This window comes from Mustela erminea, chromosome 16, assembly GCF_009829155.1.
Source record: "Mustela erminea isolate mMusErm1 chromosome 16, mMusErm1.Pri, whole genome shotgun sequence".
In the NCBI taxonomy this organism is placed as follows: Eukaryota; Metazoa; Chordata; class Mammalia; order Carnivora; family Mustelidae; genus Mustela; species Mustela erminea.
Window position 1 is genome coordinate 54,767,745 of NC_045629.1, and position 25,919 is coordinate 54,793,663.

Here is a 25,919-nt window from a genome sequence, read left to right on the forward strand (position 1 = left end):
CACAAAGTCTCAAAATATAAAGAAAAGGTAATCCATGGAGTGCTTCATTCTTTAGAAATCTCTTTGATAAGGGAGGGGGCATATCTTTTGTACACTCTGTAAAGAGACTTAAACACTAAGAAGCCCTCCTCCCTCAGACCATGGGGCCAGAACCAAAGGGGTTTTGGAACTTCCAAACTTCACAGCAAACGATAATCTTGTATTGGAACAAAAGGCAAAGATGACTCAGAAAGTAATTAGATTTGTGCATCTAAGCAAATGGTATTAAGAAAAAAGAAAAGAAGAAAAGAAGACAAAGCCCAGGAAAAGGATGCTAATGTTTCCACACAGAGACAAGGCCATGACAAAATGAAAACAAAACCTCCTTAATTAGCAAATTATAGCATAGGGGCTGATAAACCTCTGCACATTGTGGCTGACCACCCACTTGTTGCTCCTCCCCAATCATCATCTCCACAAATGAGAATACCTGTAATGTTTATCTCTAAAGCAAATGACAGAAGGAGGAAAGGTTTCTAAATACATTGAACATAAGAGGCTATGCTAAACCACCACTCTATGTGGTGTTTTGTCAACATTCCTGCTGATGCCACAACCAACAGGTTGAGACAAGTACAAAAAGCAAAGGACCCTGGCACCCAGACTTGGTAAACCCAGAGGCTGATGATCTGTACTGTTAATCAGGTACTTTTCTTTTCCAACATGTATTTGCTTTTGGAATATTTCCCTGTCCACATGAGATGGACAGGGGAAAGAAAAGACATGAAATTTCCCGGCCTGTACTCCTCTAAAATGTCACCTCACAGCATGTCCCCAGTACCAAGCCAAGAAATGGCTTACTCAGGCTCTTAGCCAACTGGCATGAACCCGAAGATTACTTGACCTCCTGGAGGGCGATCTTTTTCCCACACAACAAACCTCACAATTTACCTTGCAACAGTCCCAATATTAATACCATATTACTTCTGTGATATAGAACAGGGATCAGAAAACTTTCTGTAAAGTGCTGGATATTAAAATTTAGGATCTGTGGGCCATTCGATCTCTGTTGTAACTCCTCAGTTCTGCCTTTATAGGAAGAAAGCAGCTACAGACAATACATAAACAAATGAATGTTACTCTGTTCAATAAAACTTTATTTACAAACACAGGTGGCTGGCAGTACTGGCTCAAGGGTCAGAGTTTGCTGATCCTTGATATAGGAAAAGAAACTCAGAAGATTAACGTTTCTCCTGTTACATAGATAGATAAAGCATGGAATATAGCTGAGTCTAATTTTCATATGTATATTTAATTATAGTCCAAATCTACTCATGCAATTCATTCATTTCTCTATTCATTAAAAAAGAAAAAAACTGTTCTTTTCAATTATGTTCCAGGTACTGTCCCAGAAAAGTAGATCTGCTTTCAAAAATGACAAATAAAATAATACATAAAAACTAGTGAACAAGCCAGGCAAGGAAGGTCTTTACCACATAGAGTGCAACATTTGGGAGAATATATTTTGCAAATATTTACTGAGGTTCTACTGAGTGTCATGCATTCTTCCAGGAGTAAGTATACTACAGGGAAAAAGACAGACAACGACCTCTTACAGCATTTACATTCTCAATAGATGGAAAAAGAATAAATAATGTGACAAACAATAAGCAATAAAAGGTCACATCGTGGTAAGGGCCACAAAAAAATAATAAATATTATATGACAAAATGTCAGTTAGTAGAATGCAGGAAGGTGGAAGGTAACAGTACTCAGAAAAGACTTCCTGGAAAAATGACTTCCAAGCAAAGACCTGAATAAAAAGAAAAAGCCATCCATGCCAAGCTCTGGAAGAAGAATTTTCCTAGATAATTAAACAGCACATAAAGCCCCTGAGACAGAAATAAGCTGGTCTGGTGGAGAAATAACAAGAAGGCTAATGTCATTTGAGTAATTGGAATAAGGGAAAGGGGATAAATGATGTATCCAGAGAGGAGTCGGGGCAGGGGGCAGATCACCTAGGACCTCATGGTAAGGAATGTGGATTTTTGTCTCACATAATGAAAAACTGTAGGAAAATTTTAAGGAAAAGAATGATACATTCTTAGTTTAGATTACATTGAACAAATAATTACATGTGAGATGAGTGCTACTTAAAAAGGGCTTAATGTGAAATGGCACAGTCAGGGGTAAAGAAGGGCTGCAATCATCCATGTAAAGGGCCTGCTTGCCCTGGTCCTAACAACCTGAGATCTGCCAGTTGTAGATTGTTTGGGGAGAGGCTTGCTCCTTCCTACAGAGAAATCCAAAAGATTGTTATAGCTCCAACTGCCCAACTTCTAGGGCCCAGAAAGGTTACTCTGCCTTCTTGGATCTTTTGATTCTAAAATGTAGCAAGCAAAAAATAAAACCTAACTATTCGTTGAAAAGCTAATAAGCGGTATTAACTAAAGAGTTCCAATTTGGCTTGAAAACCGAGGGTTAATCTCAAATGAACTTGGTAGGGACATTTCTACAACTGGATTTAAAAGGTAATTACTCTTTTAACCTTTCTTGGCAACTGCCGTTCTTTTCTACCTCTGTGTATAGATCAAACATGCATTCTATGGTCAAACATGCATATTCTTCAAGCTCAGTGACAAATTTTTAAAAACATACTTATCGATTGCCTGCTCTTTTCACACATTCAGGAAGCCTCTTCTCCCCAATATGTAAAAATAAAACATAGAACATCCTCTCTGCTTTATTTTGCATGGTCACCAGCCACCAAAACAATGCACAGGTGGGAAATTATTTCCAGTTACTTAGATCCACATATGCACATACTATATGTAAATATGTGTCATTATTGCATGCAGTAACTTGTTACCTACTGGTCTAGAAGTACAAAATTATTTTTCCTCCCAAAGGCACATCTAGCTGACACTCAAGTAACTTAGCATGAAGGATTCAAGCAAATTTTAGCATCTAAAAGCAGTTACAAGGTCTCTTAATTTTCATTATTTCATTCTAGCACCACACAGTTGAGCACTTGATGTCTTTTATTTTTTTTATTATGATGATAACAGAGATATTGTTCAAATGCTCAATAAACATTTCAGGTATATATGGATAAAGAAACATTCATTACACTCAAGGGGACTCATAGTGTAAGTAGAAAAACAGGATTCAAAACAACGAAAATGACAACAACCACATAACATGGAAGTGCAGTACGAACATAATACATGCAGCCTTTTATGATAACACCAGAGAGCTCAGCCTGGGAGGGGAAGTGGAATGCATGTATATTTCCTAGAGAAACTGGCAACAAAGCTGACTCTTAAAGAATAAGTAAGTGGACAAGATAGAGTGAATCCAGAACTTCTTGAGATCCTAGATCACTGGCTAAGTACAATCTAGATAATTTTAACAACCACCTACTGTAGACGCAACATCGTTTTGATTAATATCAGGACAAAAGTAATTACAGGATATAGTACTTGCTTAAATGATAATTTATAATCTATTTAGGGAGGTAAATTGTATATCCAAAACAAACTGTTAATAGTACATGGTAAATTAGAGACTGTAACATGTAGACAATGCATCTATTTGTTCATTCAACAGGTATTTATTGTCTGTCTGCTATGACTATACACTGCTTAAGGCCCTGGGCATATGGCAGCAAACAAACACACAAGGTCACTGGTCTCATGGAGGTCACATTCTAGTGGATATTTATATGGGTTAATATCTGTAATACATGACTTTTATAAAGATCATCATAATTCTCTGAAACAAAGAATAGAAGTAGAGGTGGTTGTTAGTAAAAAAAAAAAAAAAAAAAAAATGCTGTCAATAGAAACATTTACCCAAGTATTTCAGTAAAACTTTTTCATCCTTTAAAATAGTCTGGATGGCAATTCAGAACACATTTTCTACAAATAATCATCAAGTCATCAATTTTAGTTAGTGTAAAATATTTACAGTAGACAGACCTTTGTTGTCTGTTACAAGGCATGTTTTTGACTAAATTATTTATACTTTCAACAACAACGAAAAGACATCATTTGCCAAAGGCAAAAGGCTTTCTAAGCATTGCCCCAAATTCTAGAATTTATATGTCTTAAATCTGAGTATTTAAATATACATATCTGTGAATTTCTTCTACACACGAGAAAGAAAATAATTCAAGAAGCATGGGATCTAAAGTAACATCAACCACTAGATATTTCTCTGCTACAGAAAGACAGAAAGGAATCACAAGAAGGTGGCAAAGACACAAAAGCCATTTGTACTTATTGTTTTCTTAATATCTGGTCCCTCTCAGGTATTTGGTGTACTTAACTAACATTCTGAAAAGAGCTATATGATTGAAGAAAGTCAAATGTAGACATATAGCCCAGGTGTTCTACCCAATAAAATGGTGATCTTTGAGCACATTATTTATAATCTTCTTCCCCATCTGATAAGCGAGAATAATACTATCAACCTAACTCACAATTTGTGTTAATTGACAGGTTACTATGCAAAGCTGATTTCCTTGAAAGAAATCTATCATATCAAGAGACAGGTGCCATAGTAAGTCCCAACATTTACAGTGGCCAACACATCATTTGCCCCCTTGCATATTTTACTTCAGTTGAGAAATGAGATTCAAGAGTGTAAGTCTCGTAAAGTGACTTTTAGTGAAGTCTGTGTCTTACGAAAAATATTTGTAAGAGAATCCAGTTTACCAAATTTCATGGAATGTATCAGGTTAACATTAACTATCATCTATCAGCATCTAGCATTGATAACACACATCCTGCATCAAAAACTTTCCTGAGAGTGATGCCATGAGCTGCATAATAATCACCATGCTTTGATTAATTATTTTGTTGAATAGATGAATTAACTGCTTCTATACCGATAACCTCAGTTTCTGCAGTGCATTGCTTTTTATGCTAACACAACTATTTAGAATTAAAATAGAAATTAGTACAATTTGCAGGACTAAGCAACCAAATAGTTACAGTAAAAAGATTTCCATTTGAATTATCAAAATAAATACATCACAAGAAATTTAGAACCTAAAGTAAGAAAAAAAAAAAAACCTCTAATTAAGGGAAACTTGAGAGAGCTTTTTAACAAGTTCTTTGCTGAAAGAATTTATTTGGTTTCTTGATCCTCCTACCAATCGCATTAACAATAACAAAAGATATGCAAATTTAAACAGACAATAGTCAAGCCAAACTGCTCTGACTCATACCAACAGGGACACTTTCTGCATATAATCAGCTAGATTCACGTTAGCAAGGGTCAATGTAACCAAAGAACATTTCATAGTTATGCTTGGCTATAATCTGAAAACTATGCCATAATCATTGACCAAGAACAATGTAAACAAAAATCAAATTTATGTCATACAATAAATCAACATGCGAACACGTGCATGACATAAGCCCAATAGAATCATACCCTATCGCTGCTGAATAATTGCATAGCAATAAAAAATATGCATTACTATGCTTGAATCACCATTTTGACTATATGTTTTAAGTAAACGAAATATTACATTTTTGGTAGACCAGTTCATTCAGGACAATTTAGGACTACAGTTCCCTCCCCAGCCCCTTCAAAGAATCCAGACTAATTTATAACGATTGAATTCTCATTTAAGCTGTATGGATGGTATACTGACAATAGTAAAAAAACTGTTCGACCAAATTAATTTATTTACTATAAAAATAAATTTTGCCAAAGAAAAAACTGCTGCTATAATTATGCCTGAAATTTAAACTATAATTATCAAAAGACTTCAGAATTATGTTTGCTTCCTATTCTTCTGTCCCTATTGGTCTTTTTCACCTGTGTCTATAATAGAAAGATTAACTACAATTTCAGGTTTAGAAACTGACTCTACCGAGTTTCAGTTAATTTGTCAAATAAAGTATCAGTGATCTTAGTTCAGTCCCTAGCGGACAAAAGTAGAATAACTGTTACTTGGCATGATTCAGCAGGCAACGCTCAAAGTAAGTGTGACAACACAGGGGAAAAAATAAAAGCATTTGTCCTCTCCTTATCTTCTCAAAGGGTTTGCTCTGTTAACAGACTTACTTAAAGGAGACTGGACTGGCTATGTTCCTACCTATATGCACGAAATGAATTTTTAGCAAAGATAAGTGGGAGAAAATAATTTTCAAAAACGTGACATTGCCGCCCTTCCACTGACATAGTTGAAGACACTTGTTATCTGCTGTTTACCTGTTACTCAATTAAACAGAGAGCAAAGAGAGAAGGAACTGCACAAAGTGTGCTCATATTTTAACAGACATATTTTCAACAGAAACTTTTAAATGCTTTATTGAGAAAAACTGAATAAAGTGTTCATTTTGATTTTTATAAATGGGGATCAACTGCATACTCAACATTAGTATTCATCTGGATACTTAGACTCCCACATGACACTGCTAGTAACTACAATGTCCTGAAAAAGGAGGTATTTCAGGAAGATGGCAAAGCCCATAAGGTGCTCAGCTCAAATCTGCAGGTGCACATCTGGCAACATTGACCACCAGCTCAATCTCCCCTTTCACACCCGGCAAACAACTTCTTCCTGAAAAGTTCACATTAAAATTTACCTTCCAGATTTTTTTTCCTCAAAGATGGTAAAAGTATATGACAGAAATCTGTCCTTTACTACTCTGCTACTTGCTAAATTTAAGTTGCTTTTATATATATATACAATTTCTCCAATCACATATCATATTTCACATATACTCCCATTTCATATTAACTTTACTAGAGGGTGAAGAAAAAAAGTATTTGGTTATAACTTCTCACCCTAGCTGCAGAAAATTTCCTGGTATAAAAATCTATCTGATTCTAAACTAGTACTGTCATTATTTTCTTTTTTCACTGACTGTCTCAAGACGTTTTTTTTTCTTTTTTTTTTTTTTTAACGTTGGGCTTTGACAGAAAAATCAAGCTCAATTTCAAATAAGAGGAAACCAAAAATGTGCCATTGCTAGCACATAATAGGTTGCCACCATAACTTCAGAGGCTTGCACAAGCCTGAAAACGATGGCTCACCCATAAAGTCACAGGGAGAGAACAGGCTTGGATTTGCAAACACTGCCCCCCAGGAGCAAAAGGTAAACACACAAATGCCCCCCTAAGGAACTCGAAGTTCGCAGTGGTGCAAGAACAGAAAAGGCTCTGCAATTAGAAACTGAAAGCAATCACTTACTTTTTGTAGCCACTGAGTATAATTTTCCATCACATGCTCCAGATGTTGAAGTTTCTGGGAAGAGAAATCTGGTTCCACGTGTGGAGCATCTCTCTGCAGAGCGTTTGTGTTGTACTGGTCTGTCGCACTCTCACGACAGTTCCCGTCGTGTTCTGGAAGAATGAAAGTGTAGGCACACTGCCCATGCTGAATCCGGTTATATCTTCTCCCACCGTTTTCTGGACCTCGGCGCTGGTTGCTGCACCCTATGTGAGTCAGAATGGCAGCGAGGAAAGCAAAGGAAAGGAAAACTGTCATTGTACTGCCAGCACTCTCTTTCCGTGCCTCTCGCAAAACCTGCTCCTTTCTTCTGACCTTTAAACTAGTTTTTATTTTAGGTAAAACTGCTTGTTTGTTTGACTTTTTCCCCCTCAAAGAAAGCTTTTGAAGAAGAATCACAGAAAACTAGCCATTTGTTAGCTTTGCTCTAAAATGTTATTTTTTTTATTTCATTGTAATGGTAGTTTCCTTAGTTAAAACTTGAGATATTTATTGCATAGTAGCTGAGATTTATTGTTTCCTCTCTGTGTAACCGTCCAGCGTGGAGCCTGCCTGAATCAGCTGCGTGTACATATTCTAGACCCTTTCCCCTACCCTATCTGCAGCAGATCTGCTATTTTCTCCCAGACCTCAGTGAGTTTTATTAAGGTTGCACATCCAAGCCAAGCTGGAAGCAGGCAGCCTTTCACAAGATGACTTGACAGGAATGCATGAGTGTGCCCCTATGCTAAGGATTGCTGAAGGCTTGGAGCAGCGGATCGGATCGTCTTACAAATTGGCTAGATGCGCATGACCTCGATCATGTATGGCCCTCCCGCCCCTTCTGCAGACAATTGCCTCCAGCCTTCAGCAGATTCAGGGCAAATCAATAAATAGAGCAGTCCACCTTAATACACTTTCGCTGTGCATGCTGACCTACTAAAACCTAGCAAACTAGCAGTATGTTTTTAAAGTTACTATTTAATTGGGGAACTCTAAAAAGAAATTGGCATGGTGTCCAGTAAAATAATTTTTGTTAGTGAAGGATAAAACTGTATAAACATTAATTTTAAAAAATCATTCTTGACTCTGTAAAAAAGATATTAAAAACCATTTCTAGAGATGGTGTTCTCTCATTGTATTCACTTAGACTTTAAGGAGTTGGAAGAAATTTTCAGGGAGGGTAAAATTAGCAAAAAAAAAAAAATTCTTAACTTGTCACTCAAAGGTATATAGACAGCATGTGCATATTGAGCAGAATAAGCTGAGTACTTCCTGAGATATGGATTTTAAATGAAACTGTGTCCTGATCAGAATATAGCTCTGTGTGCTCTATGTACATAAATTGAGCAACTTCCTTACAAAAACAATATGGTTACAATTTAAGACAGTGGCCAGAGAATTATTAATTCCTGTGGTACATCCTAATCTTAGATTTCACAAGGACCTCTTTGGTGTTGCTATGGCTATCTTTAACCCTGGTAAGGAAGTTCCCCATAACGTCTCCTGTGGCTGCACCAGAAAACTCTCTGAGAATAAACATAAATAAGGTGTGTCAATGGGCCAGCAAAGGGCTGTATGGGCTAAATCTCTGCTTCTATTAAGTAAGAAATAATAATTATCCAAAGATAATTTCCCACATGTAGAGTGTAAACATTTGCACAAAAGGATCAGTAAAACATAAAGAATAGATGATAATTATAGAATTAAGGTTATGGCGCTGAGTTCTTTACTAAGTACGTGCAGAAAACATGAATTACGAGCAGAGGCTTTCATCAAGAACTGGGAGGGATTTTCAGGAATGGAGCTTCTCAACTGTAGTCATGATATAAAAACAGAAACCAAAGATGTTGACTCTTGTGTTCTCAGGGTACAGGTCAATGGGTAAAGGGCAATAAGGTTAGAGATTGGTGTGTAGGGAAATGTTAGAGAAGAGGGCAAAACAAATTCCAGAAAAAAATGTGATCTCCTTGAGAGATAAAAAATTGTTCCAAAATTAATCAGTCTTTTCCATATCAAACAACAAATTTCTGATCTGAGAGAAATGGAAGCAAAGAATATCAAACATAGCAATAAAGTCCTTGAACTGCCTCTGCAGCTTCCTTCTGTTGTCTGACTTGTCACTCGTGTGGAATAAAAACAATGGCATTTATTAAGGGCTTAATACTTTCCAGGTCTGTGCACATACTACTTGCACACGATCTCATTTAATTATCCTAATGAACCCAAAACATGGATATTATGTTTAATCCCATTTTATTGACGGGAAAACTGAGTCACAGAATGCCTAAGTGGTCACAACCCACATAGCTAGCTAGGAATGGTGCCAATGTGTAAACTCTGGCCAACTGATTCCAAGCCTGTCCTTGTAAGCTCCAAGCCATCCAAAAGGCTTCCAAAAGGGCTCCAGCTGCACTGATTCACAGTTGTAAAGCAGACTAAGTGATGGTACTGAGAAGTAAAACAACTGATTAAAAAGCGAGGTCATACCACCAAAGTGATTTAATCTTTCCCCTGTACGGAAGAAACAAACAAGAGTGGCAGGTAACCCATGCAATAGAGCTTTTAAGGGCCCATAAGGATGAAGTAAACTGGCAAGGCACAGATTGTCTAAGAACATTTTCCAACAATGCTTGCTTTGAAAATTAGTCCTGGAAAGAAGAGAGTCCAAAACCAACACCTTAAATGATTTGTTAAAAACTAAATATAGCTGAAAATCAGCAGAAGACACAAGAGTGAGTAGTGAGGTTTCTATTAAAGTGTTTCTGTGTTTTATAACAGCCAAGATTTAAAAATCTGTTCCTCCATAGGATGTGGGTGTGTGTGAATCTACATGTGCTTGTTCATATAAACTTTTCCAATCTGAACAAATGAAATGAAGGAATTCACAATTTCCTGAGGGAAAAGTAGACAACCAAGAAAGGACAGCTGAAATGCAAGTACAAAAAAAGGGAGAGGGGACAGAGAGACAGTAAAAGAAAATGATTTCTTTCTTTTCCAGAAAAACAAAGAAACAAAAACCATGACACTGAAAGTATTAATGTCATTCTGGAAAAAAGAAAAAAAAAAGATGTCTTAAGATGAATTTTAAGTAGCTGGAAAACAGAGGGGCATGTACAATGAACTCATATGTTTTAGGACTTCAGTTGAAAAGACACTGGGTGCATTTGAGGCTCCTCGTGATATGCTAAAGATTGTAAGTTTCCAAGGACCTGAACCTAACTAAAAGCATTAATGGTGGGACATTGTTTCTGACTATTCAGAAATGGTGCAGTTTAGGAGACTTCAGAATTTAGGAAGGAATTTGAAAAACAGGCTATATTTAAAAAAGAAAAAAAATTCCTCTGTCACACCTCCAAAACGGGGAAAAAAAAAAATTCTAAAGAATTAAATAATTGTATTCACTTGAATACTGACTGAGGCAGCTTGATCTTGAAAGCTCTGTATCTGTGTGTGTGTGTGTGTTTCCTCCATTACTAGAGCTCTGAAATAGGGAGGTTTATGCTTTAAGTGTCTGATCTCTTATCTACAATAGTCCTAGTAAACATTAGCCTCATCCAGAAATTTCCAGTGAGACAGGGAACACCATTTATATGGGAACCTGATGGCCCTAAATCTCTCCTAACAGCTAGTCTTTGTTACTTCCTTTGAGAAGCTTTCTTAATTTCTCCAGGCCCAATAAGTGACTCTCTCTGATGTGTTTCAATAACCTTCTTTTCATATCTCCATAATGGTACTTCTCACACTGCTTTTCTAATTATTTCTTTTTTGGTCTATCTCCCCCTCTAGCTGCGAGCTCATAAAGTAATCTGCTCTTTCATCACTGATTTCCCAGCACTTACTATGCATTTTGGTTGAAGGAATGAGAGAATAAATGAATGAGTGAATGAGCTAATTCAATTACTTAGTATCTGACCACTATATAACTGGCCACATCTGTTGCATTTTGGCAGGTGAGTCTGCCTAAAATTGGGGTGAAACAAAATTTATTCTAAAGAATGGGTTAGATATAAGAACATGCTACAATAATAATGCATAACATTTTCTAACCCATAACAAATTAATTTCCTCATTTAACATTGACAGCACCCCCATAATTGTGTATTATTATTTCAGATGAGAAAAATTGTAGCACATAGAGGTAAATTACCCAAGATCTATGATCCCTTACGTAGCAGAGCAGGAATTTGATCCTCAATCCGTCTAAATATGGGGCCCACATTCATATCCCTCCAAGCTATAATGCCTTCAGCAATGCCTCAGTACAGGGAAATAGGAAGAAAGCATTTCTTAAATTGAGGGGACAGGAACAACATGGCATCTATAACTAAGATGGATCTTCTCCTCTTAACCACGGCCTTCATGGATTCATGTTATGATCTTCTAAAACAAAGCTAATGTTAAGGAAAGATGCACCAGTATGGTTTTCCCATCCACTAACAAACATCCAATCTGATTGTTCAGGTTTAGGATGAATTCTCTATGTTTAGTCCTTTGCTATATTGCCTGTTATACATACTGCTATGTATGTATATACATAGTTTATTTCTCAAAAACACCATCAAGTACTCCTCTAGTATTCATACAGACCCCAATGGTGGCAAAAGGGGCAAGAAAGCATTCTCCTCCCTTGTATACTGAACACAATGTCATTCAGCACGTATTATGTTAGATATATTCTTGAAACACATTCTGTATTCTAAAGACATCATATTTGATGGCTCTGCTCTGGCAGTTTCAGGGTTCAAGAATACCAGGAGGGCGATGGTAGTGGCAGCTATGTCTAAAAGGAAGCACTTGGCTGTAATCCCTGGAGGCAGAGCCAAGACCCCTTCACTCAACTATGTAGGCATCAAAGGTATCCACAACAGATGGAAATACCACAGGGCGCTAAAACAGAAAAACAAGAAGATGAAGGAAATCACCTGGTGACTGACGGCACTTCGTGAATACATGGGAAATATCCATTGGTAACTCTCAAATGAACTAGAAAGACTACAAAGAGGTAGAGACACCACAGTGGGTGGGGTGAGGAAGACACTGCAGTGGGTTGAGAAATATATGTAGGTAAAGAACATAAGTAAATAGCCCCCTGCCTTCTGACGAGAGAAATTTCTGGTAATCGGTGGATGTCTTGCTATCTAAGACAGTTTTTAAAATGGTAGCTATGTTTAAGTTGGAAAGGGCTCAGACAGAATTACCTTGTTCCACATAACAAAAGTAGAGAAGGGACTCAAGGGAAGATCTAGGAATAGAGATGGCTAGAGAGGTTTGGAGATGAGTCAGAAGAGAAAGGAAACTTGTGGCTGTGTGGCTAGGAGAAACTCAGGAAGATATAGCAAGTACAGAGGTCTGCAGTGAAATGGTGTTTCCTGTGAGATAAAATCCCTCTTTTTCAGCAAAACACATGCTTTGGGGCAAGTGACCTCTTTAGTATGAATGAGAAGAATCATTCTTGCTCCATACATGGAGCTAACATCTGAGTTAGACTGTTAACGTGAACACAAATAATTTATTTCAACTTGGTCTTTCACACTAGATTGGAGCCTCCCCAGAGCTGGGACTGCATTTGTCTTATTGATCATTTTACCCCCTTTTTCTGGCACATAGGGAGCAACTGATAAATATTTGTGATCCAGCTGACTGTCTGTCTGACTCATTCACTTTGATTCCTGATTATGAGATCTGAAGACATAGAAGTATCCCCCTCCCTTGTAGGTTCTCTTGCCTAGGTTCCAAGACCTCACTTTCTGGAGAGTCGCATAGGAGATCAGGACCCATATACTACAAAGCAAATCCCAGAAATTGCAGTGGAATAGTACCCAATAGTCCTAGTCACCCAGTGGGATGGCTGAAGAACCATTCAAGAAACATTATAGAAATACCTTCCAGGGTGAGGTTACTTGTTAATTCTACAACAGAGATAACTTCTACAAGTACCCAAGTAATAAAAGAAAACAAACAGCTGGAAACTGTAACAAGTAAAAATACAGATGCCAACATTCCCCTCATACCAGAATGGAGAAAGATTTCCAGTGGAGACCCAGTGAGATGAGATTTTATTATGGGAAAAAGCATATAAACCACTTTGCATTTATTAACTGTCTTCTTTCTTCTCTTTTTCCCTATAGAAGTCTTGATTCCTACATGAGAGAAAAATGCAAAGTTCTCTCTGTCTCAGCTTTTACAACTTCAGGAAGAACATGTATTTTATATATCTTCTCAGAAACTCAGAACATGATTGGAAAGGAATGGCGAGAATCAATATGTGATGACTCAAGTACCCAATGGCACATGGATGGTGACTAATCCTCGTAGCCAAAGCTGATAAATGACCTCCACTGAGCAGTGACTAGAAGATACAGGGCTTTCTGTGATTATTTTTGTGATTAGAGAGTTGTGACAACCTCTGCTTATCAGAGGTTAGATGAACTGCTCAGTAGTAGTTAAGGTGGGAGGCAAATTGCTTTCTCTTTGTTTTTGCTTATTTCTTGTTTATACTATTAAACAAAATTGAATTACATTGAGTAAGATATTTAATTCTTCTAAGATTAGTTTCCTTACCCCTAAAACGAGGATGATAATACAGTATCAGTGTATGATACTGAGGATGATAATACAGTATACAGGGGGTTGTGAAGATTAAATATAATAATGGGTATAAGGTACTGAACACTATATCTAAAGCATATCAGGTACTTCAAATGTTAATTCTTATTTCTAAATTTGAGCTCTTCCCTTGTGCTCAAAAATGATCCTACTTTTAAACCTATTTTGTTGAATTTTATGACTATATTGACCTAACTCCATTCCCCATCATTTCATCCTCTCACTTATTTAAAATTACTTCTGAACCTCTTAAAAATCACTTTTAAGTGACTAATATGGAACAGTGACGACATTCACAATGTCAGTTCACATAAACAGTCCTGGTTTCCTTGAAGGCAGGGACAAATGCTTCCTTCCTCATGACTGCATCCTCAGCACTTGGAATAGTGAGTGCCTGACACATAAAACATGTTCAATAAATATTTGTTGAATGAATGAAAGAAGTCTGAAATAATTTAGAAAGAATATACTATTCCACAGAGACATCTAGTAGGGCAGACAAATATATAAACCAGTCATACTCAGTAGTGTGATATGAATTTTATTCCCTAGGAACCATGGGAGAAATGTGGATGCCATTTATGGCTTCATCACTATAACTTGTTATCAGACTTATTTCTGGACAATTCAACTAGATAACCTTATTTTCAAGAGCTTCTTTTATGACTAGACTTGTGGCATATATCACCCTATTCTGTTTCCAAGAATGAGGAAATAAAGAGGCAAGTGTTTGCCTCTGATAAAATGAAAAAGAACTGAAACACTCTACTATTAATCTTATAAGAAATATATAGCTTGGCACAACTTATACATTAGCAAAGGGAATCTTATTTTATCTAGTTTTTCTCCAGTACTAAATTTGCTTCCCCTTAGGCTCTAATCAGATTAAGGATTTGGCAATTCAATTAGAAAATAAATTCCAGTGGTATAAAAAGTTGTGAAAATATAATGGTTTAATCAGACTCTTAGTTCATAAGTTGATGGGCAAAAACTGGTATTTTCAATGTTAACCTTAAATGAAGTACCCATTAAATCTGAAAACTTTTTTTTTTCTTTGAACTTGTACTTTCATTGAACTTCTTCTTCATCCTCCTCTTGTGGTTAGTACAAATCTTTAAAAGGGAGAATTGTGGCAAATAAAGAAAGGCTAGAAGATCAGAATTAAATCACTGAAAAAAATCAGGAAAGATTGTCATAACCATTTCATTCTCTGTAGTTAAAATTCCTTTTTCTTACGATATATGTAGATGGGTCATGTTTAATTCCAGAGGCATAAAACAGCCTGTATATTTTGTAAAATGTTTCCCGAATTTGTATTATGTTCACAATCAGTGTATGTATCAAAACTGCATACATGCCCCTTGTACTGTTGTTTACCTACTAGTTTCCTTAATTCAAATGTAAACTTTCTTTGTATCTTGGATTTGCCTTAAGTAAGAGTATTAGGAAAACCAATCACAATCGCAGGCGCTTTTTCCTAATGTATATTACAATGAACACAGAATGCTAAAAAGACTATCTGGCCACAAACCACCCATTACGTATTTCATGTCCTCAGTGGAATGTGTACCACACTTTGGGAAACATAACTTAGTGCTATACAGTAGGGTGCTCTCTCTTTGCAAAATGAATGAAAAACAATACCTCCTGTCAACGTATCTGTGGAAAAGACTGTGCTAAGCTGCTGAGTTTGCACCGGATTGCTCCCATTCTGCAGTCAAATCAGAAAAAGAAAAAAACTTTTGAAACAGAGTCTCCCATACACATGCTGCCAGAGAACACATGAAGAACTTCCCTCCGTCTCAACCTGCAAGTCACAGTGCAGGATCAGCAGCAGCCCTGCTTGTAATGCTGTCTTCTAACAGAAATGCCCCACTGAAGGCCTGAAATTGAGACTAATGATTGACTAGGAATTTCAACAGCTCTTCTCTTGAGTCTGGCAAGGGAAAAAATGGTGAGGTTATTTAGTGTCTGAAGAGTAACTCTTCACTCCTTTTTCATCTTGTTTTTGGATGAGTGCTGGGGAAACAGTAAACAAATTTCTCCTCAAGAGTTACATTCCCCCTTGAAGAATTTACATTCCTTCCTGACATCCCTCAAAGAGCCATAAAAACACATCAGTTCAAAAGTGGGAAAGGAGAGTTAATATTTAAAGGAGCAGTTAAGAATCAATTACTCTCAGTTTAATAATAGCTAACATTTGAGTACCTACGATATGTCCAAGATTGTGCTAATCATTGTACCTGCATTATCTGTTCTGTTAGAATCACAATAACTCAATATGCAGGAACTTTTATTACCATCATTTTACAGAGGAAATAAACTTAGAAACTTCAATCAGAACTCAATCCCAGGACTTTCTGATTCCAGAGGTGAAACTTTTAACAATTACATATATAGAAACCCTCCGTAAATCCCTTGAAAGGACTTGCTCTTTTGGATTCCCAGAACTAGTTATCTACCTAATTTTTCACATACTTTCCCTATTTATTAAACCAACAAGAAGCATAGAGCCTGATAGCCAATTACACCAAAGGAAAGTTGTAATAGTTGAAAATGAGAGCCATCAATAGAAGTTAATAATTATATTTAACAGTATGTCAATCATTTTATATACATTATCAAATTTAAACAAGCATATCAAACCCATTTCACAGATGAACAATCTAAAGCTTTAGAAAATAAGAAACTTGACACAGGTTACACAGAAGTGGCATTTTAACCAGGCCATCTCATTTTAGGACCTAATCATCACACTAACAAAATTGTCTAAAACAGGGGTGCCTGAGTGGCTCAGTGGGTCAAACCTCTGCCTTCGGCTCAGGTCATGGTCTCAGGGTCCTGTGATCAAGCCCCACATGGGGCTTTCTTCTCAGCAGGGAGCCTGCTCCCCCTCTCTCTGTCTGCCTCTCTGCCTGCTTGTGATCTTTCTCTCTGTCAAGTATAAATATAATCTTTTTAAAAAATTGTCTAAAATAAGTGGCAAAAAAAAAACCACCCAACAAACAACAAAACCAAAACATTTACAAGGTATTTATAAGGAGGAGGTTAGCCAGTTGTATTTTCATCTTCACTGAGTAAAAAAGACAAGACTAATCCCTTGTCCTTAAAGTTGTATCCCAGGCTGGCAGCATCAGCATCACCAGGTATATTGTTCATAAAGTACAATCCCAGGTCCCATCCAGAACTATTGAATCAGAAACCTGAGTATGGGAGTCAGCTTATTTTTTACAAGTCTCACAAATATTCATGCTCATCCTTTTGAGAACCACTTGTTTGATTCATTAATTCCTTACCCTAACAGAACCTTAGGATCACTAGTGGATTTTACATAAATAAGATGCTGGGCTTGTCTCTAGAGATTCTAATTCAGTTATCTCTGATGCAGCATAGACAAGGATTGTTAAAAAAAAAAAAAAAAAAGGTCACAGGTGGTATTAATGTATAGCCGTGGTTAAAAAACAATGGCTTAACTGAGAGAGTTAACCCAAGAAGAAATGCTGTGAAAAGAGCTAGACTGGGTCTAGACAAAGAAATAAATAGTAAACTTACTTAGACAAACCTAAAAACATTTCTGAAGAGTCTTTAATTCTAGGATTATAAAACAATGACCTCGGTGCTATAAAGTGTTATATGTTTAATTTCTGGAGCATTTAAGGACACAAAATGACAGCAGATTAAATAAACTAGACCCAAGAGGTTAAGTATATCCATGGTTCATATTGTTTGCTGTTGTTGAAGTAATTTATCTCATAAATTTCTATTTTTAAAGCCTTTAAGGAATAAAATATTTCTGTCTTTATCACTCAGGAGCACAATGCTGACCCTCATCTAATAATTTATAATTGCTACTATGATGACATTTTCCTCTTTTTCACAAAGCATTCTTACTTGTCCCTCCCAAAATAAGCAGCTCATACCTATATTCTTATCTCTAACTGTTCCAATATCTGGTTTTTCACTGAGATAAATAAAAGCCTGGGAAATCAGCAATGAGAAGTAAATTGTCCTAAATGAAATACAGAAGGTTTAGAATTACTGGTTGAATCCTCTGATTATAAAACCTATACAGATTCTACATCTTTCACAAGGAAACCATGAGCTTCAGGAGTAACTATTGTATCAAATTGGCATTACACGTCTACAGCGGCACTATTCACAGTAGCCAAAAGATGAAAACAATCCAAATGTCCACAAATAGATGAATGTATAAACAAACAGTGGCACATCCTTACAATATGATATTATTCAGCCACAAAAGGGAATGAAGTACCGACAGATGCTACCACATGGATGAATCTCCAAAACATCATTCTAAGTGAAAGATGGCAGATAAAACTGTCATACATTGTGATTCCATTTGTATGAAATATCCAGAATAGGTAAATCTGGAGCAACTAATCAGATGAGTGGTTTTCTAGGGGCTGCATGCAGAGAGGAGTAGAGAGTGACTACTTAATTAGCATGAGATCTTTCTTTTTTTTTTTTTTTTTTTTTTAAGATTATTTATTTATTTATTTGACAGTAGATGGAGAGGCAGGCAGAGAGAGAGAGAGAGGGAAGCAGGCTCCTTGCTGAGCAGAGAGCCCGATGCGGGACTCGATCCCAGGACCCTGAGATCATGACCTGAGCCGAAGGCAGCGGCTTAAACCACTGAGCCACCCAGGCACCCAGCATGAGATCTTTCAAACTGATGAAATGGTATGGACCTACTAGTGGTAATGGTTGCACAACACTGTGAATGTACTAGTAAATTGTATGCTTTAAAATGGTTAAACTTAATGTTATGTGATATCACTTCAATAAAAAATAATTTTAACAATAACTGGCACCACATCTCCAAAAAGCACACTTGGAATCTGTATTCTTTCTTTCTTTCTTTCTTTTTTTAATTTTTAATTTTTTATAAACATATATTTTTATCCCCAGGGGTACAGGTCTGTGAATCACCAGGTTTATACACTTCACAGCACTCACCAAAGCACACACCCTCCCCAGTGTCCATAATCCCACCCTCTTCTCCCAACCCCCCTTCCCCCAGCAACCCTCAGTTTGTTTTGTGAGATTAAGAGTCACTTATGGTTTGTCTCCCTCCCAATTCCATCTTGTTTCATTGATTCTTCTTCTACCCACTTAAGCCCCCACAGTGATCCAAAGGGGCACGTGCACCTGAATGTTTATAGCAGCAATATCCACAATAGCCAAACTATGGAAAGAACCTAGATGTCCATCAACAGATGAATGGATCAAGAAGATGTGGTATATATACACAATGGAATACTGTGCAGCCATCAAAAGAAATGAAATCTTGCCATTTGCGACAACATGGATGGAACTAGAGCGTATCATGCTTAGCGAAATAAGTCAAGCAGAGAAAGACAACTATCATATGATCTCCCTGATATGAGGAAGTGGTGATGCAACATGGGGGCTTCAGTGGGTAGAAGAAGAATCAATGAAACAAGATGGAATTGGGAGGGAGACAAACCATAAGTGACTCTTAATCTCACAAAACAAACTGAGGGTTGCTGGGGGGAGGGGGTTTGGGAGAAGGGGGTGGGATTATGGACATTGGGGAGGGTATGTGCTTTGGTGAGTGCTGTGACGTGTGTAAACCTGGTGATTCACAGACATGTACCCCTGGGGATAAAAATATATGTTTATAAAAAATAAAAAAATTTAAAAAAAAAGCAATGAAATCTTGCCATTTGTGACAACATGGATGGAACTAGAGCGTATCATGCTTAGCAGAGAAAGATGGAATCTGTATTCTGATTGGATTACCATGATATGCATTGAAACAAATGTATTTTTTAAAACTTTTATTTTGATATTATAGATATTATATATAAATATATAGAAATAATATAGGTGTTATATATAAATATAGATATTATATATAAATTTATATATAGACATTATATATAAATCCTATTATAGATAAATAGGAATCACCAAAGTTGGTACAGGAAGGACTCACATACCTTTCACTGTTTCTCCATTGGTATATCGTCTCAGTAATTATAATTTTAGTATAATATTATAATCAGGAATTGGCCTTAGTACAATGTGCATATATAGCTCTTTATCATTTTATCACATGTATAAAATCATATAACCACCATAATCAAGATACAGAAATATTCTACCACCACAAAGGTCTACCTCATGCTATTACTCTGCAGTCATATACTATCTGTTTAACACCATCACTAACCCATGACAGCTGATATGTTTTTCCATCTCCAAACTTTTTCACTTCAAGGATGTATATAAATGGTATCATGTAGTATATTATCTCTTGAGGCTGGCTCTTTTTTCATTCATCATAATGTCCTTGAGATCCATCCAAGTTGTTGTGTACTCATTTCTTGTTCTTACTGAGTACTATTTTATGGTATGGATACACCACAGTTTGTTTAATCATAAACTATCAATGGAGAGTTTGGTTGTTTCTACTTTGAGGCTATAACAAATAAAGCTGCTAAGAAAAACTGTGTATAGGTTTTAGTGTAGACATAAATTTCCACATCACTACAATAAATGCCCAGGAGCAAAAATGCTGGATTGTATGGTAAAAGTGTATTTGTTTTTTAAGAAACTGCCAAACTGGGCACCTGTGTGGCTCGGTTATATGTCTGACTCTTGATTTTGGCTCAGGTCACAATATCAGGGTCATGATCTTAGGGTCAATAGACAGAGCCCTGTGTTGGGCTCTGCATTGGGTGTGGAGCCTGCTTAAGATTCTTTCTCTCCCTCTCCCTCTGCCTGCCCCAACAAAAAAGAAACTGCCGAACTGTTTTCAAGAGTGTCTATGACATTTTACATTTCTACCAGCAACATACTAAGATCCACTTTCTCCAATCCTTGCCGGATGATTATTTGGTAATATCAGTATTTCTTATTTTGGTTATTCTAAGAAATGTGGAGTAATATTTTATCATGAGCTAAACTTGCACTCTCCTTGTGACTGGTGATATTAAACACTTCTGCATGTGCTACGGTATACCTTTGTCACTGAAATTTCTCTTCATGTCTTTGCCCGTTTTCTGATTGGATTATGTGTGTGTGTGTGTGTGTGTGTGTGTGTTTAATATTGACTTGTAAGAGTTGTTTGTTTGCTCTTACTGCGTTATAAAAATATATATATATTCTAGGTATAAGCCCTTAGTTACATGGTTGGCCAATATTTCTCCTAGTCTGTAGTTTATCTTTTTAAATTTCTTTCTTAATGAAGTCTTCATAGTACAAGAATTTCTAATTTTGATAAAGTCTAAATTATCCTATTTTTCAATGAATCATGATTTTGGTGTCTTTTTTAGGAAATCTTCACAAAGCACTAGGTACTAAAGGTTTTATCCTATGTTATCTTCAATTTGTATTTTAATTTTAAATCTCAACCATTTTGTTATTTTTTGTATAACATGAGGTATAAGTTAAGCTTTTTTTTTTTTGCTTATGGATATCCAATTGCCTCAGCACTATTTATTAAAAAGATTATTTTTATATTGAATTGCTTTTGCAACTTTATAGTAAATAAATCAACAGGCTGTATTTGTGTGGGTCTATTTCTAAGTTATTTATTCTTTCTATATGTCTCTCCCTTCACTAGTACCACTACACAGTCTTGGTTTCTATAGTTTATGACCGTTCTTTTTTTTGAGAGAGAGAGAATGTACACATGCAAGCTAGGGAACAGGGATGGAGGGGGAGGTGTGGCAGAGGGACAGGTAGAATCTTAATAAGCAGGTTCCACACCCATCACAGACCCCAATGAGGTGGGGGAGGGGCCTCTATCTCATGACCTTGAAATTAAAGAATGGGATGCTTAACCAACTGAGCTCAAGTGCCCCTGTATACCAACATTCTTAAGCACAGGTAAAGTGATTCTTCCTACTTTTTCTTTTAAAATGTTTTTATGCTATTCTAGCTCCTCTGCTTTTCCAAATAAATTTTAGAATAATTTTGTTTAAATCTATAAAAAAATCTTGCTGATACATTTATAGAAAACTGCATGCTAATTTGAGGAGAACTGACATGTTGGCTATTCTTTACCTTACTGTGTTTTTTGATTCATGGATGTGACATGCCTTTTCATTTAAGATCTTTCATTTCTTTCATCAGTATTCTGCAGTTTTCAGTACACAAAGCCTACACGTTTTATTAAATTTACACCTATTTCATTTTTGAGTGATTACAAGTGCTATTGTTTTTTGATCTTGGCTTCTGCCTTTTCATTGCTAGTGAACAGAAACATAATTGATTTTTGAATGCTTATTTATATCCTGCAAGCTTCTTTAACTCACTTATTAGTTCCAGAAGTTTATCCTCTTATACTGTTGGTGGAAATGCAAATTGGTGCAGCCACCTTAGAAAACAGTGTGGGGGAGCGCCTGGGTTAAGCCTATGCCTTGGGCTCAGGTTGTGATCTCAAGAGTGCTAGAATCCAGCCCCACATCCGGCTCTCTGCTCTGCAAGGAGCCTGCTTCCCCCCTCTCTGCTTGACTCGCTGCCTACTTGTGATCTCTCTGTGTCAAATAAATTAAAAAAAAAATCTTTAAAAAAAAAACAAAACAGTGGGGAGATTCCTCAAAAAATTAAAAATAGAGCTACTCTATGACCCAGCAATTGCCCTACTGGGTATTTACCCCAAAGATACAGATATAGTGGGAAAAAAGAGCCGTATGCACCCCAATGTTCATAGCAGCATTGACCACAATAGTCAAACTGTGGAAAGAGCCAAGATGCCCTTCAATAGAGGAATGGATAAAGAAGATATGGTCCATATATGCAATGAGATACTACACAGCCATCAGAAAGGATGAATACCCAAATTTGTATCAACATGGATGGGACTGGAGGAGATTAAGCTAAGTGAAATAAGTCAAGCAGAAAAAGTCAATGATCATAAGGTTTTACTTACTTGTGGAGCATAAGGAATAACATGGAGGACATTAGGAGAAAGAAAGGGAAAGTGAATTGGGGCAAATCAGAGAGGGAGGCAAACCATGAGAAACTATGGACTTTGAGAAACAAACTGATGGTTTTGAGGGGGTGGGTGGGTGAACCTGGTGGTGGGTATTAAGTAGGACATGTATTGCATAGAGCACTGGGTGTGGTACATAAACAATGAATCTTGGAACACTGAAAAAATAAAATAAAATTATAAATAAGTAAATACTAGAATTTTTTTTGGTAGATTCCTTGGATTTTCTACATAGATAATCATATCATCTGCAAATAGGGATAGTTTTATTTCTTCCTTCCTAGTTTATTTGTATTTTATTTTCCTTTTTTGCTTTATAGTCCTGGCTAAAACTTCTACACAATTTCTTCCATAAATTAGAAGAGAAGGGACAGTTTTCAACACAAATATGAAGCCATTATTACATTTATATCAAAACAAGACAATGACAGTACAAAAAAAAACTACAACAAATATCACTTATGAATATACAAGCAAAACTTCTTAACAAAATGTTAGAAAACAGAATCCAGTAACACATAAGAAGAATTACATAACATGAACAAGTGGGGTTCCCATTTCAAGGATAAAAGTCTGGTTCAATATCTGAAAATCAATCAATGTAATCTACCATATTAATAGGCTAAAGAAGAAAAATCACCAATCATATCAACTAATATAGAAACAGCATTTAACAAAATCATCCATTCATGATAATAACTCTCAGGAAAACTAGGAATAGAAGGGTTCATTCTCAATTTCACAAAATATGACAAATGAGGTATGTTATCTATTCACTGTTATGAATCAGGTACTAACATATGTACCAAAAATCTACTGTCACTACACTTAGGTTAATAACCAGTAAATTCCACTAAACATACAGTGAGTAAAGTCCACAAGAAAGAAGTTTATAAATTCTACAATGAATCTATGGGGATACTAATTCAAAATGTATTTCATCCCTTGACTTGGAAAGTCTACCTTAGAAACAAAGTAGGATCCTTGTGTTTTTATCTCTACTATTTCACCCATTAATTCAAAAACTATTTACTGAAGCTATACCATATGATTGAAACTGCTGCAGGTGTTAGGAGTACAATAGGGAAACCAACTTTCCTGACACCATGAGACTTACATTCTAATAAGAGGAGATATAAAAAATATTCTAAAGTATCAATATATGTCATACTGTATATTATATAATGATTAGTAGTATGAAAAAAAATGAAATAGGAGGTAAGAGAAATACTGTGAAAGTAAGAAGGAAATACTGCGGTGGTGGTGGATGTAAATAGGATGGTTAGGAAAAGCCTCACTGTAAAGGTGGTACATGAGCAAGTATTTAAGGAGATGAGTATGCTAGGTAGAATAATGTCCCTTTCCCAAAGATGTCCACATCCTAATCTTTGGAACCCATGAATATGTTATATTACATGGCAAAAAGGACTCTGCAGATATTAGCAGATTACCAAACTTGAAATAGATTACCTTGGTGTACCTATCTAATTACATTGGTCCTTAAAATCAAAGCACTTTTCCCCAGCTAGGGTCAGAAGGAGATGTGATTATAGAAGAAAGATCAGAGGGAATCAATCTTTTTTGCTCTAAAAATGGAGAAATGGTACTACAAGCCAATAAATATGGGTAACCTCTAGAAGCTAGAAAAGGCAAGGAAATGGATTCTCCTCTAGAGCCTCCAAAAAAGAATGCAGATCTCCCAACACCTTGATTTTAGCCCAGTAAGATGTGTGTCTGACTTTTGACATATAAGATGATAAGATAATAAGCATGTATTGCTTTAAACCACTAAGTCTGTGGTAATTTATTATAGCAGGAATAGAAAACTAATATAGTAAGGGAGTGTCTTGCTTGGTTAAGGAGCAGTGGTGTGGCCAGGGAGTCCAAAAAAGGGCAGTAGGAGAAGATGAGGTCAGAGTGGAGGTATAAAGTCATGGAGGACCTTAGTGGCCAGTGTAATGTTTGTTTTTATTCCAAGTGGGAAGCCACTGTGAATTCTTGAACAGAAGAATGTGACCTGTCTTGTATTGTAAAGGGATAGCAGCTCATGAAAGGCAAGGACAAAAGCCCTGAGCCCAGTAACCTAAATGATGGTGGGTTCAATAAGAGCAGTGGCTACAGAAATTAGAGGTAGTTAGGTAAATATTTTGAAGATGGAATGGAAAGGATTTCCTGGTGGCTTGTATGTTGAGTGTGAGAGATGTCTTAAGGTTTTGGCCCAAGCAAATGGAAATATGAGTACTGTTAATGAAAAGATTATGATATAAAGAAGATTATGAACAGATTTTGGAGAGAGAACAGGAGCTTACTTCCAGACATGTTAAACTTGAGGTTTATGGAAGAAACACAACTAGTAAGTGGTTAGATACATAACTCTAGAGTTAGGGGAATGGTCCAAAATGGAGACATAAATCTAGATATCATCAGGGAGCCTGTAGATGGTACTGGAAATGATGAGTAGAGGCAATCACCAAGGAAGTAAGGGTAGACAGATTATTAGAAAATTTCTAATAATCTAACTCTGAAGGTCTCTAGTGTTAAGAAATTAGGAATATGGGAAGTAATTAGCAAAGGAGCCTAAAGAGAGGTAGCCAGTGAGGTAGGAAAAAACATGAAAGGTATGTGTTCTGGAAACCAAGTGAAGTACATGTTTCTGGGAGGAGTGTGATCAATTACGATAAACGCAACTTTTACATCAAGTAATATGAGAACTGAGAATTAAGTAGTCATTTAAGCTACATGTAGGTGGTAGCTGCCCTTGAAAAGAGCAGTTTCAGAAGAATAGTGGGGATATAGGATGCTGATCCTGATCAGAGCTGGTTTAAGAAAGACTGAAAGGCAAGCAATTGGCACTGGTAAATGATGACGACCTTCTCAGGGAGATCTGCTATAAATAGCAACATCAGTCTCAGAAAAGGAGGCACCCATAAAAGCATTTGAAAGATTTAGCACTACATTTTCTGCTAATGTTAATGAAAATGAAAACACAAGATTTAAATCTCTAATCCTGGTTTGAAACATACTAACCTGTACACACTATATAGATACTGGATTTGTTCTTATTTTTATACCTTGTTATGCCAAGAGACTTAATGAAACAATATCTTTGAACGT

At 36.5% G+C, this 25,919-nt stretch overlaps 1 protein-coding gene and 1 long non-coding RNA gene across 3 annotated transcripts in view; one reads left to right on the plus strand and one right to left on the minus strand.

The window, feature by feature from the left end:
- Positions 1 to 7,854, minus strand: part of ANGPT1 (angiopoietin 1) — a 249,404-nt gene extending 241,550 nt beyond the window's left edge. For both annotated transcript variants that reach the window (XM_032315588.1, XM_032315587.1), the window contains exon 1: positions 7,193 to 7,854. In XM_032315588.1, coding sequence (XP_032171479.1) covers positions 7,193 to 7,489 — 297 coding nt within the window. In that variant the 5' untranslated portion in view covers positions 7,490 to 7,854. The remainder of the gene's footprint in view (positions 1 to 7,192) is intronic.
- Positions 7,353 to 13,731, plus strand: LOC116574787. The gene is made up of 3 exons (XR_004279483.1): positions 7,353 to 7,441; positions 11,946 to 12,155; positions 13,342 to 13,731. It is a non-coding gene; the product is annotated as an uncharacterized LOC116574787 (long non-coding RNA).
- The last annotated feature ends 12,188 nt before the right edge of the window (positions 13,732 to 25,919 follow it).